The sequence below is a fragment of the Podarcis vaucheri genome (genome assembly GCF_965113315.1).
Source record: "Podarcis vaucheri genome assembly, chromosome: 6".
NCBI classification, from domain to species: Eukaryota; Metazoa; Chordata; class Lepidosauria; order Squamata; family Lacertidae; genus Podarcis; species Podarcis vaucheri.
In genome coordinates, this window is record NC_138764.1 from 101,459,377 (window position 1) to 101,475,761 (window position 16,385).

A 16,385-nucleotide genomic window follows, 5' to 3' on the forward strand; every position below is an offset into this window, starting at 1 on the left:
AACAAATTCCTATGCCCCACAAATAACTCAGAGATTCATTTTAAATAAAAGCACACATTCTACTCATGTAAAAACACTCTGATTCCGAGAGCATCCGGATTTAGAAGGCAGTTGGGCCAGATCTGGCTCCCAGGCCTTAGTTTGCCTACCCATGGACTAGATCAGGCACCCCCAACCTTCGGCCCTCCATGTTTTGGACTACAATTCCCATCATCCCTGACCACTGGTCCTGTTAGCTAGGGATGGTGGGAGTTGTAGGCCAAAACATCTGGAGGGCCGAAGGTTGGGAGTGCCTGGACTAGATGATTGTTGGTGTCCATTCCACCTCTTCAGTTCTATGATCTTCTACATGAAAGAATATAGAAGACTTGACATACCAAAAGGAAAGTAAAAAACAAACCGCAGGTACCACCTTAGATTACACTCTAATGGGCTGCAAGTTCTCATTTTTTACTATGCAGTATTTTCCATGGAGAAATTGAAACTTACCTTGTAATACTGGTTTAAATAAAGAGAGTTATATTTATTTGGCTTGCTTGTCATTTGTGTGCCAATCGGAAGGTTGGGGGTTCGAATCCCTGCGACGGGGTGAGCTCCTGTTGCTTGGTCCCTGCACCTGCCAACCTAGCAGTTCGAAAGCACGTCAAAGTGCTAGTAGATAAATAGGTACCACTCCGGCGAGAAGGTAAACGACGTTTCCGTGCGCTGCTCTGGTTTGCCAGAAGTGGCTTAGTCATGCTGGCCACATGACCCGGAAGCTGTACACCGGCTCCCTCGGCCAGTAAAGCGAGATGAGCGCCGCAACCCCAGAGTCGTCCGTGACTGGACCTAACGGTCAGGGTTCCCTTTACCTTTTACACATAGAAAGCACCTCAATTGGGACGCTGCTACACAGAACAGGCATGATATGATTTATTCTCATGCTGACGGCATTCCTCCAAGGTTGAGGGATCATGGCAATAGGTGATTCGATCAATAGGCACAAAGTTGGCTGGGTGTGTGATGGGTATGCAAAATAAAGGGGGATGATCTCCAGGGTCCTTTCCAACTCTTTTGCACTTGGGCAAAAAAAATGAGAGGCACAAATACAAGATGGGTGACACCTGGCTTGAGAGCAGTACATGTGAAAAGGATCTAGGAGTCTTGGTTGACCACAAACTTGACATGAGCCAACAGTGTGACACGGCAGCTAAAAAAGCCAATGCAATTCTGGGCTGCATCAATAGGAGTATAGCATCTAGATCAAGGGAAGTAATAGTGCCACTGTATTCTGCTCTGGTCAGACCTCACCTGGAGTACTGTGTCCAGTTCTGGGCACCACAGTTCAAGAAGGACACTGACAAACTGGAACGTGTCCAGAGGAGGGCAACCAAAATGGTCAAAGGCCTGGAAACGATGCCTTATGAGGAACGGCTAAGGGAGCTGGGCATGTTTAGCCTGGAGAAGAGGAGGTTAAGGGGTGATATGATAGCCATGTTCAAATATATAAAAGGATGTCACATAGAGGAGGGAGAAAGGTTGTTTTCTGCTGCTCCAGAGAAGCGGACACGGAGCAATGGATCCAAACTACAAGAAAGAAGATTCCACCTAAACATTAGGAAGAACTTCCTGACAGTAAGAGCTGTTTGACAGTGGAATTTGCTGCCAAGGAGTGTGGTGGAGTCTCCTACTTTGGAGGTCTTTAAGCAGAGGCTTGACAACCATATGTCAGGAGTGCTCTGATGGTGTTTCTTGCTTGGCAGGGGGTTGGACTCGATGGCCCTTGTGGTGTCTTCCAACTCTATGATTCTATGATTCTGTGATTCTATGAAGTACCATCAGCCAATCATGGGGTTACAATAGACCATTCAACATAGTAATTACAACCCACTCCATTAAATCTAAGCCAGTCAGATATTCAGATTTTACACAAAGATTTCAAACTACGTGTGTGCCAAGAACCTTTCAACTCCTCAACATAGTGCTCTTATTCATTAACTTGTGATGGCACATTGTGGTTATCCATCACTGATTCCTGCATTATTCTGTCAAGTCCATGTGCTGGCCATACCGGGGGCAGTGTTCTTTTTCAATCTATAAACTTCAACATCCTTTTCCAATACCTCTTGATTCATTATCTTATTCATTAGCTGGGTTCCATTCTTATCCAAGAACAAACGATTCAGTGAAATCGTTCCGCGTAGAGGATTCCCTGCATTCCTTTGCTGGAGATGTCTGCGCTTTTGTGCCAAGCTAAAAACTACCACGAAAATGGGCGTCTTTAAGAAAATGCAGATTTAAGGAAACAAGAGTTTTCTCCTCTGTATGTTCTCACCTTTGTGCTCTAAGTGCGGCACGAGCTTTTGTGGGAAATGGCCTGTTTCATGAGAGGCATTTGTCGGCACATTCAAGACGTCTCTCTCACAATTCCCATCAGGCCACTGGGTGGCGGTCTTGACACAGATTCTAAGGCATTGCACAAAGGCTACAGGGACTAGTCACAAGAAAACTGAATTCTCCGCTTCTGCAAAGCTGGCTCTAGCTGTGTGGTCTTTTTGGGCCGAAAAGGCCAGCTTTGCACCTGCCATAGCTCAGAGGGTTGCGGGTTTGAGTCCCACCTTCAGCAAAAGATTACTGCCTGGCCAGGGGTTGGGCTAGATGATCGTTGTGGTCCCTTCCAACTCTCCAGTTCTATGTTTCTATGAAAGGCACTGGCCTTTCTCTAGTCTGGGAATGGCAATGCTTCACAGAAGCAGAAATGCACCTAGGGGTCCTTTGCGCCCTTAGAGGAGGAATGGCCGGCTGAGAGGAGCACAGAAAGAAGAAACGTCATGGTGTGTCTGCAGCAACACAACCAGATGCCTTCATCTGCCCTGGCTGCAACAAAACATGTCTCTCCTGTATCAGTCTCTACAGCCACAGCAGGCGCTGTAACTCTCAGACAGTTTGACTTCACTCCCAAAGGCGCCCTCTTCCATTGTCTCCCAAGACAGATGGATGCCTATATACCGTTTATAATATAATATAATATAATATAATATAATATAATAATAATCATAATACAGTGGTACCTCTGGTTGCGAACGGGATCCATTCCAGAGGCCTGTTCGCAACTTGAAAATAACGCAACCCGCGTCTGTGCATGTGCGTGGGTCGTGATTTGCTGCTTCTGCGCATGCGCGTGATATCATTTTGCGCATCTGCACATGCGTGAGCGGTGAAACCCGGAAGTAACCCTTTCTAGTACTTCCGGGTCACCGCAGGACACAACCTGAAAATGCTCAACCTCAAGCAAACATAACATGAGGTATGAATGTAATTATTTATACCCCTCCCTTGTTGGGCGGCTTTCAACAAGAAATTAAAAATTCATTAAAACGTCAGTCATTAAACATTTCCCTAGCTGCCCTGGACACAGAATTGACCTGCGCTTCTGTGGACAGCTGTGAGTCCAAAATGACTCCCAGGCTGCGCACCTGGTCCTTCAGGGGCACAGTTTCCCCATTTGGGACCAGGGAGACCCCCCACCCACCCACCTGCCCCCTGTCCCCCCAAAACAGTACTTCTGTCTTGTCAGAATTCAACCTCAATCTGTTAGCTACCATCCATCCTCCAACCGCCTCCAGGCACTCACAGAGAATATAATATATATATTATTGTGGGAAGGGGGATATTGATTTGTTCTTGTTTTGTTCTTTGTTACGTATTCCGTGTTCTTATTTTGCAGCTTCCTGCTGTGAACTGTCCTGTGATCTTTGGATGAAGGGCACTATACAAATTTAATGAGTAAATAAGTATTCATTTGGTTACCCGGAAGCAAAGCCATGCTGGGCTTCAAAAACAAGCACATGCACTTTGGATTATGTTCCCCCACGCTATTTTTTATTATTATTATTATTGCAAATATAGCAAAGGAAGAACAATGCAACTTCGGATTGTGCTTGGAAGCAGAGCAGTCGCTGTTGGCGTTCTTCCAACTCAGGCTAGATATGTTCCCTCCTAGCACTTCATAACAGCTGCATTTTATACAAGCTGCAGTTTCCAGGCCATCTCCCAGCCCCGTGTGCATTGCATTGTGGTAGTCCAGCTGTACATTTGAGGGAACCATTGCCTTGCCCTTTTGCTGTGCTCCCCTCCAAAGTATCAGAGAAATTCTGAGACCCAGACGACCGGTGGAGATGGCCTGAGTTTAAAAAAGGATGCCTTGCGTTGCCAAAGTGAAATTTCCATTATTCGAATCCTTGTGCCTCCTTAATTTGCATGCTGGTCTTCCTGTGCCCTCACGAGAGGCTATTAATGGCTCCCCAGGACAGCTGCGCTGACAGTCAGAGAGATACCAGAGAGCAGGCTGTGTTGCCTGCTGCCTTCTTGACTTCAGCTGGCGGCATGTGTCTTTCCTGCAACAGCAGATAATATTCTATCAGCAGGGAGGGCGTGTATGTAAAAAACAGAGGAGTCTCTTGTTCCGGAATCAAGCAGAGAGCACCCTTCCTTTTGCAGGAACGCCTCTTCTGGCGTGTGTGTAATAAGAGTCCGTTTGGGAGAGATTGAACCCTTTCGGCTCCAGAAACCCAAGTGGCTGGTTAGACACCTCAATCCCATTCACAACTTGGCGGCATAGCTGTCAAGCGTCCCTTATTTGGCGGGACAGTCCCTTATCCCAGCGCCATGTCCCGCTGCTGTCCCTTATTGACGAAGCTTCGTTTGGCTGCTGGCTGGGCTTTCTGCCTTCGGCTCGGAGGGGCTCAGAAACTGAACATACCTGTGCCCTGAAAATCCCTTATTTTGACTGCTGATCCCTTATTTTAGAGGCTGCTGGTCCCTTATTTTCAAATCTGTAAGTTGACAGCTGTGCTTAGCGGAATAATTTACGGAACGCTGGAAGCCGCAGAGATCAGGAGCTCGACATTGGTGTTCCCCCTTCAAGGCCTCGCCCCACTGCTAAGCCCCTATGTGGGGACACAGCTGTGCTATATAAATATCTTCAGCAGATCTTGGGGGGGGGGATTGAGGGCAGGGGGGACAAAGTCTCCATACTCTGTATCTTGTGGGTTGTTGGTCAGCCAGGGAGACAAGAATAACAATACAGCCCAGCGCTCCCATTTCCTTTCCCCCCCCCTTTTTATTAACGTATAAAACATATACATTTACACAATACATGTACACAACACACTACCCAAATTTCATAACATAAAACATACCTACATTACTATATATAATATCTACCTATACTATACATAGGGGATGCAGGTGGCGCTGTGGGTTAAACCACAGAGCCTAGGGCTTGCCGATCAGAAGGTCGGCGGTTCGAATCCCCGTGACGGGGTGAGCGCCCATTGCTTGGTCCTTGCTTCTGCCAACCTAGCAGTTCGAAAGCACCTCAAAGTGCAAGTAGATAAATGGGTACCGCTCCGGCGGGAAGGTAAACGGAGTTTCCGTGTGCTGCTCTTGTTTGCCAGAAGCGGCTTAGTCATGTTAGCCACATGACCCGGAAGCTGCACCTCGCTTTATTGGCCGAGCGAGCCGGCGTTTGTCCGCAGACTGCTCCTTGGCAAGAGCAGGGACCGAGCAATAGGAGCTCACCCCGTCACGGGGATTCAAACCGCTGACCTTCTGATCAGCAAGTCCTAGGCTCTGTGGTTTAACCCACAGCGCCACCCGTGTCCCTACTAGCATATATAAAAACAGACAAAATATGTATTTTCTATATATATTAACACAGCTTGAGAGGGAAGAATATATGACATATAAATTTTACAAATCCATTAAGCTGTTATTCAAATCACCTCAGTCTACTCTAAATAGGTTGTACCAACCTCATGGGAACCCCATAAACCATGGGAGAAGTCTTCGTGCTGAAGCTCCATTGGAATGAATGGATCTGACTTAAAATGAACGGGACATGTGGCAAGCTGTGCTCGGGCAATGGTTTAACCATCCAGACAAAATAGTTTCCCTCTAAACATTGGGGTTGGACTAGATGACCCTTGGGTCCCTTCCAACGCTATGATTCAGTCATGTTTACTTCCCCATAATAAACACACCGAAGGTCTCAGATGGAAAGTTTTACGGAATCAAGTTCCACGACAAACTAACCCGTGATGGTGACTTGGCTTGAATCATCCAGAATGGAAAGAAGTTCATTGCGCAAGCGCTTTTTCCATGGTCCAACAAGCTGTGGAGGCTTAGAGCAGCCAGCCCTCCAAAGAACACAATTCTGTTCCTGCCCCCAGCCAAGAAGGTCTCAGCGATTTTGGTGGCAATGGAAAAGATGGAGCAACAGCAGATGCAGAACTTCTTTGCTTCTCTCCCCCCACTGCAACCCAAATTGGCAAAATCTTGGCCAAACTGGTCAGAAAAAAATGACTGTGGGACCAGATGATGCCCCCAAACTGGGGGCTAACCACCCCACCCCCCAGCTTCCAGAGTGGGTGGCTTGGTGTACGGTTCATACGGCCTCGGTCCAGTATACCTGAAGGAGCATCTCCACCTCCATCGTTCTGCCCGGACACTGAGGTCCAGTGCCGAGGGCCTTCTGGCAGTTCCCTCACTGCAAGAAATGGGGTTACAGGGAACCAGGTGGAGGGCCTTCTCGGTGGTGGCGCCCACCCTGTGGAATGCCCTCCCATCAGATGTCTCTTTTTTTCCAAATGATATTTATTAAAGTTTCAAAGAAAAGATTACATAAATAAAAAGAGAAAAAAAGAAAAAGAAATAAAAAGGGAAAAAATACAAAATACAGAAAAAAGATAAAAAACACTTAAAAAAAAACACATCAATCTTTCCATGCCTTACATTTCATTTCCTTACTTCCCTGATCTCCTCACACCTCCCTTTTTTGTATTCCAGTTCTGTTAGTTCATTCAGCAATTCCTTTCCCTCTTTGTTTTTGTCTTAATCCTTTAACTTAATATATTATAACTTTGAATTTTCACCTGTTAACAATCCATTTTTACATACACCTTTATAACATTACTGCTAAAACCACTTAACTCCATTCTGACATCATTCTAACATTCATTAATTTTGCAATATTTCTGTAAATAGTCTTTAAATTTCTTCCAATCTTCTTCCACCGACTCTTCTCCCTGGTCTCGGATTCTGCCAGTCATTTCTGCCAGTTCCATATAGTCCATCACCTTCATCTGCCATTCTTCCAGAGTGGGTCCCTCCCATCAGATGTCAAAGAGAAAAACAACTACCAGACTTTTAGAAGACATATGAAGGCAGAATCCTAGAAGTGGAAGGCACCTGGAGGTTCATGTAATCCACGGGTAGGCAAACTAAGGCCAAGGGGCCGGATCCAGCCCAATCGCCTTCTAAATCCGGCCCACGGATGGTCCGGGAATCAGTGTGTTTTAACATGAGTAGAATGTGTCCTTTTATTTAAAATGCATCTCTGGGTTATCTGTGGGGCATAGGAATTCGTTCATTTTTTCCCTTTCAAAATATAGTCCGCCGCCCCCCCCCCACATGGTCTGAGGGACAGTGGGCCAGCCCCCTGCTGAAAAGGTTTGCTGACCCCTGATGTAATCCAACCCCATGACGCAGGAATATGCAGCTGTCCCATGCAGGGAATCAAACCTGCAACCATGGCATTATCAGCACCATGCTCTAACCAACTGAGCTATATCTGGTCTCAGGCGTTATGTGAGCCTAGTTTTTGACAGCTTTCATACATAATTTCCAGATGACGGTTGGATAGATCTTTCTACAGTGGTGCCCCGCAAGACGAATGCCTCGCAAGACGGAAAACTCGCTAGACGAAAGAGTTTTCCGTTTTGGAGGTGCTTGGCAAAACGAATCTCCTATGGGCTTGCTTCGCAAGACGACAATGTCTTGCGAGTTCCTGCTGGCTTTCCCCCCCTTTTCCTCCCCTTTTTCTAAGCCGCTAAGCCGCTTATCAGCTGATCCGATCAGCAGATAAGCCGCTAAAAGCCTCTAAAAGCCTCTAATAGCGCTAATCCGCTAATCCTTCAATGGGCTTGCTTCGCAAGACGAAAAAAGCCGCTAGACGAAGAGAATCACAGAACGGATTCTTTTCCTCTTGCGAGGCACCACTGTACATCCTTTTTTGTTTTTTTAACATTAAATTTTATTAGATGTTACAAAAAAATGAAAAGTAAAAAAAAGAAAGAAATAGAAACAAAACATAACCATAACCATATATAAAAACATTTATCTACACAGTTTTCCAGAATGTAGACTAGAAAAGAAGAAAGACGAAAGTTAAAAGAAAAAGAATGACGAGAAAAATACTTTTCATAATCAATAATTCCAAATTCATACTTCAAACATTACAATATATAAATCCTAGTTAATATCCTTTTTCGGTTTTGTTTTTTTTTTTAAATACTTTTTATTGAATTTCTTTTATACACCAAGAAAAGAAAAAAGAAATATAAGAAGAAAGAATAAAAAAAAGAAAAAAGAAAAAAGAAAAGCATACACGCAAAAAGAGACAGATACATTCAAAAAAATTACATCAAAAAACATAAAACATAAAACATCGACTTCCTTCCCTACTGAATTCGGGTTTTGCTTATTACAATTTCATTTTTACCGCTGGTGTTTGTTCTAGTTTATACATCGGGAGTTTTATAACAAACCCTCTGTAGTTGGTACGTTTTTAAAATTACTTTCGAAATAAACCATGAATTTATTCCAATCTTCTTTTAACTTTGTATTTTTTTGATTTCTGATTCTTTGTGTCATTCTTGCCAATTCAATAAAGTCATATAGTTTTAACTGCCACTCTCTCACCGTTGGGAGGTTTGTGCCTTTCCAATTTTGAGCGATCAAAATTCTGGCCGCTGCTGTTGAGTATTGGAATAAAGTTTTATCTTTTTCTTGAATTTCTGTCCCGACCATCCCTAATAAGAAGGCCTCTGGGTTTTTGGGAAATGTATATCTAAGTATCTTTTTTAACTCTGTATATATCTGATCCCAAAATCTTTTTATTTCCTCGCATGTCCACCACATATGTATAAAATTGCCTTCTTTTGTTTTACATTTCCAACAGGACTTATTTACAGTTTTATACATTCTACCTAGTTTTTCTGGCGTTAAATACCATCGATGTATCATCTTTTCTAGGTTTTCTCTAATTGCAGCGCTTGCCGTGAACTTTATTCCCTCATTCCAGAGTTTTGACCATTTTTCATATTCTATACTATGCCCCAAATCTCTTGCCCACTTGACCGTAACTTCTTTGATTTCTTCGTCTTTCGTTTCCCATTCCAATAGTATGTTGTACATCTTAGATAATATTTTGGATTTGCCTTCAATTATTTCAATCTGAAATTTGGACTTCTTTTCATTCATTCCAATTTTCTTATCCTCTGACCATTTTGCATTTATCTGATGGTACTGTAGCCAGCCTGACAGCCTCTCCTTTAATTCTTCACATGGTCTTAACCTCCAGTTATCTTGGGATCTTACCAGTAGGTCTTCATATGTCAATTTTCGCTCTTCCAGGTTTACTTTTTTGATTGATAAGATGTCTGTTGGGGATAGCCACCAAGGTGTTCTCTGTTCTAACAGTTTCTTATTTTTTTCCCAAACTTCATACAATGGGCCTCTGATAATATGACTCGAGAACCTTTTATGTACTTTTTCTTTATTTGGCCAAAGATAGGCATCCTTTTTCGGTTTTGGTGGCTCTCTTCCTTAGGAACATCCTTGCTGAGATTTAGCGGCCTAGGAAAATAAGAAGCTGCCTTGTGGTTGAACCTGAGGCCTTCTGCCTGCAAAGCAGCTGCTCTGCCGCTGTACTAGAATCATAGAATCATAGAATCATAGAGTTGGAAGAGACCACAAGGGCCATCGAGTCCAACCCCCTGCCAAGCAGGAAACACCATCAGAGCACTCCTGACATATGGTTGTCAAGCCTCTGCTTAAAGACCTCCAAAGTAGGAGACTCCACCACACTCCTTGGCAGCAAATTCCACTGTCAAACAGCTCTTACTGTCAGGAAGTTCTTCCTCATGTTTAGGTGGAATCTTCTTTCTTGTAGTTTGGATCCATTGCTCCGTGTCCGCTTCTCTGGAGCAGCAGAAAACAACCTTTCTCCCTCCTCTATGTGACATCCTTTTATATATTTGAACATGGCTATCATATCACCCCTTAACCTCCTCTTCTCCAGGCTAAACATGCCCAGCTCCCTTAGCCGTTCCTCATAAGGCATTGTTTCCAGGCCTTTGACCATTTTGGTTGCCCTCCTCTGGACACGTTCCAGTTTGTCAGTGTCCTTCTTGAACTGTGGTGCCCAGAACTGGACACAGTACTCCAGGTGTGGTCTGACCAGAGCAGAATACAGTGGCACTATTACTTCCCTTGATCTAGATGCTATACTCCTATTGATGCAGCCCAGAATTGCATTGGCTTTTTTAGCTGCCGCGTCACACTGTTGGCTCATGTCAAGCCTAGTTGATATTCCTGCACTGCAGGGGATTGGACTAGATGACCCCTGGGGTACCCTCCAACTACAGTTCTGTGATTCAAAGCAAGTTGGTGCTGCAGGTGAGAATTAAATACACTGGCGCAGGGGACCTAACAGTACTCCACCAAAGCCAGCACACTCAGATTCAGCAAGGGGGCGAGGGGGAGGGGCTCTGCCATCTCCCTGCTGATAAGAAATCTACTCATCTTCTTGACCCAGGTTTGAGATCTGTAATGCCAAGCAAAGCATAAACCATTCCTAAGGACGAAAGAGTCTTGCAGGGCCAGGGCCTTTTCAGTGATGGCTCCGACCTGGTGGAATACTCTGTCCCTTCAGGATTTAACCTTCTTCCGCCGGGCCTGTAAGACAGAGCTATTCTGCCTGGCCTTTCATTTGAATTCAGCCTGATCTTTTATTTCCCTTCTCTTCCCTCCCTCTCCCCTTTTATAAAGATTCCACAGCTAATTCTCCCCTGACCCCCTCGCTGGCCCAATTAGGACCAATTCAGCCAGCTAGCCCTGGGGATAAGCTAATTGATTTTTGATTTCTGAATTTTATTGTTATTCATGTTTTTATACTGTATTTTATGCTGCTTTTATAATTAAGTGTTTTAAATTTGTTGTTAACCGCCCTGAGCCCAGTTTTTGAACCAGGAAGAGCGGGGTATAAATAAAAAAATATTATTATTATTATTATTATTATTATTATTATTATTATTGATTCACAGATTTGTTATACGGCCCAAGGCTCCTTGCAATAAGTAACCTGGCTACCTTTTGTTTTGTTTTTCAAGTTTTTATTTATACTTTTCAAGTTTATACATTTCGTTAGTTTTACAATCAATCTAACATTTCAAAGTCTGACCTCCTTTCCCCTCCTTCTGCGGTTCCTTAACATTTATTTTTAAATATCTCCTGCATATCCAAATTCATTTGATTTACTCATTTAATCATCTACCTTAAATATATACTCTTATGAAACGGCAGGTTATTACAATAATCCCGCCAATGTTTTTATCTGTTGGCGATTTATCTGCAAATATTCAATCAACCATTTCCATTCCTTTATTAAAAAGTTTGTTTTCTTGTTTTCTTATTCTTCCTGTAAGTTTCTCCATTTCTGGAGTAAGTTTCTTCCATTTCCCAAAGGAAATTATAGGGTTTGGTTTGGTTTTTACAAAAGTGATTTCAAACACCCTTTTCCATTCATTGTATATAATCGATAACCTGGCTACCTTTTGGGAATCACATGGAGATTTTCAGATCCAGGTAAGCAGGTATTTCAATAGGAAACAGGGGATCATCCTCTGCTGGCCTTGGGAATGTTTGCGCCTGGATGAGAAAGGCAAACAATGGGAGGCAATTTCAAGGAATGCCAGAAAGAGAGGTGGTAGCTGGAAGCTGGACAAAGGCTAATCAAACTAATAGTTTCAGTTTGCTCCGAGATAAGGACTGCTCCAAGGCTGCATCGGTGGTGAAAAATTTAAGGTGGCAGGGAGAGAGAAAACGCCTTGCTCTCATATAAAAAGCACATTTTAAAGTCAGGGGTGAAGAACAGTTTTCCGTCTACAGATAGGTAGGCGTGTTGGTCTGCCATAGCCAAAATAAAAAAATTCCTTCCAGTAGCACCTTAAAGACCAACTAAGTTAATTCTTGGTATGAGCTGAAACCAGTAGGAGAACACTTCAATCTCCCAGGACATTCTATACAAGATCTCAAAGTAGCTGTTTTACTACAAAGGAATTTCAGAAATAGACTGGAAAGAGAAGCTGCTGAATTGCAACTCATTACCAAACTTAAAACCATGGAGAGACCTGGTCTGAACAGAGACATTGGATTCTTATCTCATTATACATAACTAAGCCATTTCTCACCCTCTCACCCCTTGCCTTTTCCTGTAAGACCTATTGCAGTCGTTAAGAGTCGTCAACAGGCTCATCTCAGCTATCTGCCAATCTCCCATTCCCACCACCCTTCTGAGTAATACCCCTCCCCACCTTCTCACTATATAGAAGGATCTGACAACTTCTGTTTCAGTGTATCTGAAGAAGTGTGCATGCACACGAAAGCTCATACCAAGAACTAACTTAGTTGGTCTTTAAGGTGCTACTGGAAGGAATTTTTTTAGTTTTCCGTCTGAAATTGGGTAACTTTTGTGGAGGCAGCCGGGGGCCATGCCACTGATGGGTAAGGCCCTGGGCACAGCCAAGCTTTTTGTTTGGGGGCTGGGCTTTTGTTAGGAGTAGAACCATGGGCGTAGCTAGTATTGGGGGGGGGAGTTTGTTTGTTTTTTAATCAAAGCTGTTGAGCTTTCTTGGGAAATCACAGGTAAAAATACCCCGTAAATAGGACATTGAGGGGGGCAGGCTTCTGCTGGAGGGGCAGAACATCAGATAACTGAGCAGTTTCTATGCTTTTCAATAGTATTTGTGGATCTAAGGGGGGGGGGAAGCTGCCTCCCTGCCCCCACCCCCCTTGGCTATGCAAATGGGTAGAGCTCAGATTTGTATTGATTTGTATTTATTTTTTTGTGATGGGGGCACGCTCCCCCCCCCCCGACATGGGCATAGCCAGGATTGGGGGGGGGCAGAACCGACGTGATTGGTCAGTTAGTTAAGTATTTCTATTGTTTTACTTGATCTGGGGGGAGGCAGCTACGCCCATGCCCTCTGCCCGCCTTGACTATGCCCATGGGTGAGGTCACGCTTTCCTAGGAGTACGCCCCGCTGACTTAAGTGGATCATATTTCTGAGGAAATGTACATAGGTGGCTAAAGCTCTAACAATCTTTTTAAGCTCAGCCCTTTCTAAAAATGCAGAACGATAAACTGCTTGATATTGGCATTTATCTAAGCAGAAGTAAAGTCGGGCGATGATGGGCCGATCTGTCCTTTGGAACCAAGAAACACCCAAGTAGCTCAGTCGGCAGAGAAGGAGACGCTTCGTCTTAGGGTCCTGGGTTCGAATCCCGGGTTGGTAAAAAAAAAAAGGCGCTTGGACTAGCGATGACCCTCGTGCTGCCTTCCAAATCTAGACTTCTATTATTCTCTTCTGCCCAACTAATTCCTCTGCAAAGGCCGAACTCTTTCAGTTTCTATTCTCTCCCTTTGCGTAAAGCTCTGCTTTGGAGACCCTCCCAAGGCGCACAAAACTACAGTTCCCGTCGTGCACCGGACAGCAAAGCTTCCGGGTGCTTGTAGTCCTCTGGCGCTCCCTCTTGCCATGGCATCGGGGGAGCCGGGCCCGCCTGGAGAACTACAACTCCCATGGTGCCGCGCGGCGCGCCTCCGCTTCGCCTCCCCTCCCTCTCTGTCTCCCTCTGCCTCTCCCCGCTCCGCGCTCCAAACAGCTGATCGCGAGGCGCAATGGCTGCAGCAACCGCCGCGGATGCGGGGCGCGGGACGGCGGAGAGCGAAGCGGGAGGAAGGGATCTCGGGGGCGACAGGTAAGGGGAGAGACCCCCCTCTGGCAGACACGCACCTTTGGGGGGGGAGGGAGGGAGGGAGCCCCGGTGCTTCTTCCCGCACGGGGGTTCCCCGGGGAGAGGCGCGCTGCGTTGCGCCTGGTTGCGAAGGGAAGGGCGCCCGGGGCGGCTGGATGCGCGCAAAACGGAGCCCCGGCCGGGCTGAGCTCGCTCGCCTTCTGCGCGGATGGTCCCGGGTTCAATCCCCGGCATCCCCCGGGATTTGCGGGGAGCGGATCCCACCAGGAGAGCGATTGCCCATTGGCGCAGAGAATGCCGAATTAGAGGGACGCCCTGGCAAGGGTGCCCACTGGAATAAAACATCGGGGAGGGGGGAGAGGTAAGCCCTGTCCCACATAATTGTGGCGCAGGTACACCATTTGAATGGCCTTGCCTTGGAGGGAGGGGGCTCAAATATTTCGTTTGCGCCCTGGCACCTTCCTTTGCGCACCTGAGCACCGCCTCTCTTTGGGTTTCAGTAGTTGGCATGTGGAAGGGCTCAGTGGTCATGGAGTTGGAAGGTACCATGGGGGTCATCTTGTCCACCCCCCAGACAGGAATCATTTGGGCCAACCTGGGGCTCGAACCCACAACCTTGAGGTTTAGTGTTTCATGATCTAGTGACTGAACTATGTGGGAAGACTAGGAGCCCACTGGGGGCATACAATGGAGTTGGCGAGTTTGGACTCTTACCAGACATCCCCAAACTCGGCCCTCCAGCTGTTTTGGGACTACAACTCCCATCATCCCTAGCTAACAGGGCCAGTGAGAATTGTAGTCCCAAAACAGCTGGAGGGCTGAGTTTGGGGATGCCTGGTCATAGGAACCAACTCCTAGGGGCCAAGGTCCCTTTGGCCCCCCCAAAAAACAAAATGCCCCCCGAGTTGATGGGCATTGCCATTCAAATGATGTGCATGCACTGCATCATGTGATTGATTACATGGGGTGGGGTTTACCTGCCCCCCTCAATCTTTTATTCAAGTTGGTCCCCCTGGTGCTTGCCAAGGAAGGAGGCCCAGAGGGGCACCCAAAAACACATCTCTCACCTCTGGCTCACACGCTCCCTGGGCTGTCTGAGTGAGGCATGTAGGCTCCTTTGGGTGCCTGGGCAGAGAAGTACAAGGTGGGGGCAGCAGTCAGGATGACAACTTGGATAAAATATTTGCGGGGGGGGCGAGGCGGGTAAGCCCTGCCCCATATAACGGATCACAATCCACATACAGTGGTGCCCCGCAAGACGAATGCCTCGCAAGACGGAAAACTCGCTAGGCGAAAGAGTTTTCCGTTTTGGAGGTGCTTCGCAAAACGAATCTCCTATGGGCTTGCTTCGCAAGACGACAATGTCTTGCGAGTTCCTGCTGGTTTTTTTCCCCTCCCCCCCCTTTCTAAGCCGCTAAGGTGCTTATCAGCTGATCCGATCAGCATATAAGCCGCTAAAAGCCGCTAATAGCGCTAATAACGCTAATCCGCTAATCCTTCAATGGGCTTGCTTCGCAAGACGAAAAAACCGCTAGACGAAGAGAATCACAGAACGGATTCTTTTCGTCTTGCGAGGCACCACTGTACACCATTTGAATGGCAATGCCAGTCAACTGGCCCCCTGAAATACTTTATTGGTGGAGTGAAGGGTGTGTGCAGATAGCTTCTTGAAGGGCCCAGGAAGAAGAGGAATTTAGGCAGAAGGAGAGATTTAGACAGGCTAGGAGACCTGAATTTCACATAACATGTCAAAAACAACGAGGCACTTTTGACACCTTAAAGACTAGTCAATTTTATTACGGATTAAACTTTTTGCAGACCAGGGCCCAATTCATCAGATGTAGCATACTTATTAAAATCTGTTCGTCTTTACGGTGCCCCAAGATTGTTTTCGCTACAGCAGACTTTACACCCTTTGAATTGTGTTTGCAAGTTTTGAGTGCTTGTATATATCATTGTCCTCATCCGGTGATGACCTTTGGGATAGGATAGGCGTTTAAACAAGCAAATAATACTGACCACTGACGAGGTCAAACAGTGCTCTTTCTGTTGCCGCAAACTCTCTTCACACCAGAGCCATAGCTGAGTGATCTTGTGCCCCTGGCAGAACTGTCCAGATTGGGCCCCTAGGTAAAGGTAAAGGGACCCCTGACCATTAGGTCCAGTCGTGACCGACTCTGGGATTGCAGCGCTCATCTCGCTTTATTGGCCAAGCGAGCCGGCGTACAGCTTCCGGGTCATGTGGCCAGCATGACTAAGCTGCTTCTGGCAAACCAGAGCAGCGCATGGAAACGCTGTTTACCTTCCCGCCGGAGCGATACCTATTTATCTACTTGCACTTTAACGTGCTTTCGAAATGCTAGGTTGGCAGGAGCTGGGACCGAGCAACGGGAGCTCACCCCGTCGTGGGGATTCGAACCACGACCTTCTGATCAGCAAGTCCTAGGCTCTGTGGTTTAACCCACAGCACCACCCGCATCCTATGTTGCATTCATAGCTCAGTGTAAAACATGGTTCACCTCCCA

At 46.0% G+C, this 16,385-nt stretch overlaps 1 protein-coding gene and 1 long non-coding RNA gene across 2 annotated transcripts in view; one reads left to right on the plus strand and one right to left on the minus strand.

Moving 5' to 3' along the window:
• The window catches only part of LOC309534355, a 98,476-nt gene that overhangs the window by 57,015 nt on the left and 25,076 nt on the right, over positions 1 to 16,385 (minus strand). The window lies entirely within an intron of this gene.
• Positions 13,738 to 16,385, plus strand: part of UCKL1 (uridine-cytidine kinase 1 like 1) — a 79,441-nt gene continuing 76,793 nt past the window's right edge. Inside the window, exon 1 of the mRNA XM_082226105.1 lies at positions 13,738 to 13,863. Coding sequence (XP_082082231.1) covers positions 13,784 to 13,863 — 80 coding nt within the window. The 5' untranslated portion in view covers positions 13,738 to 13,783. The remainder of the gene's footprint in view (positions 13,864 to 16,385) is intronic.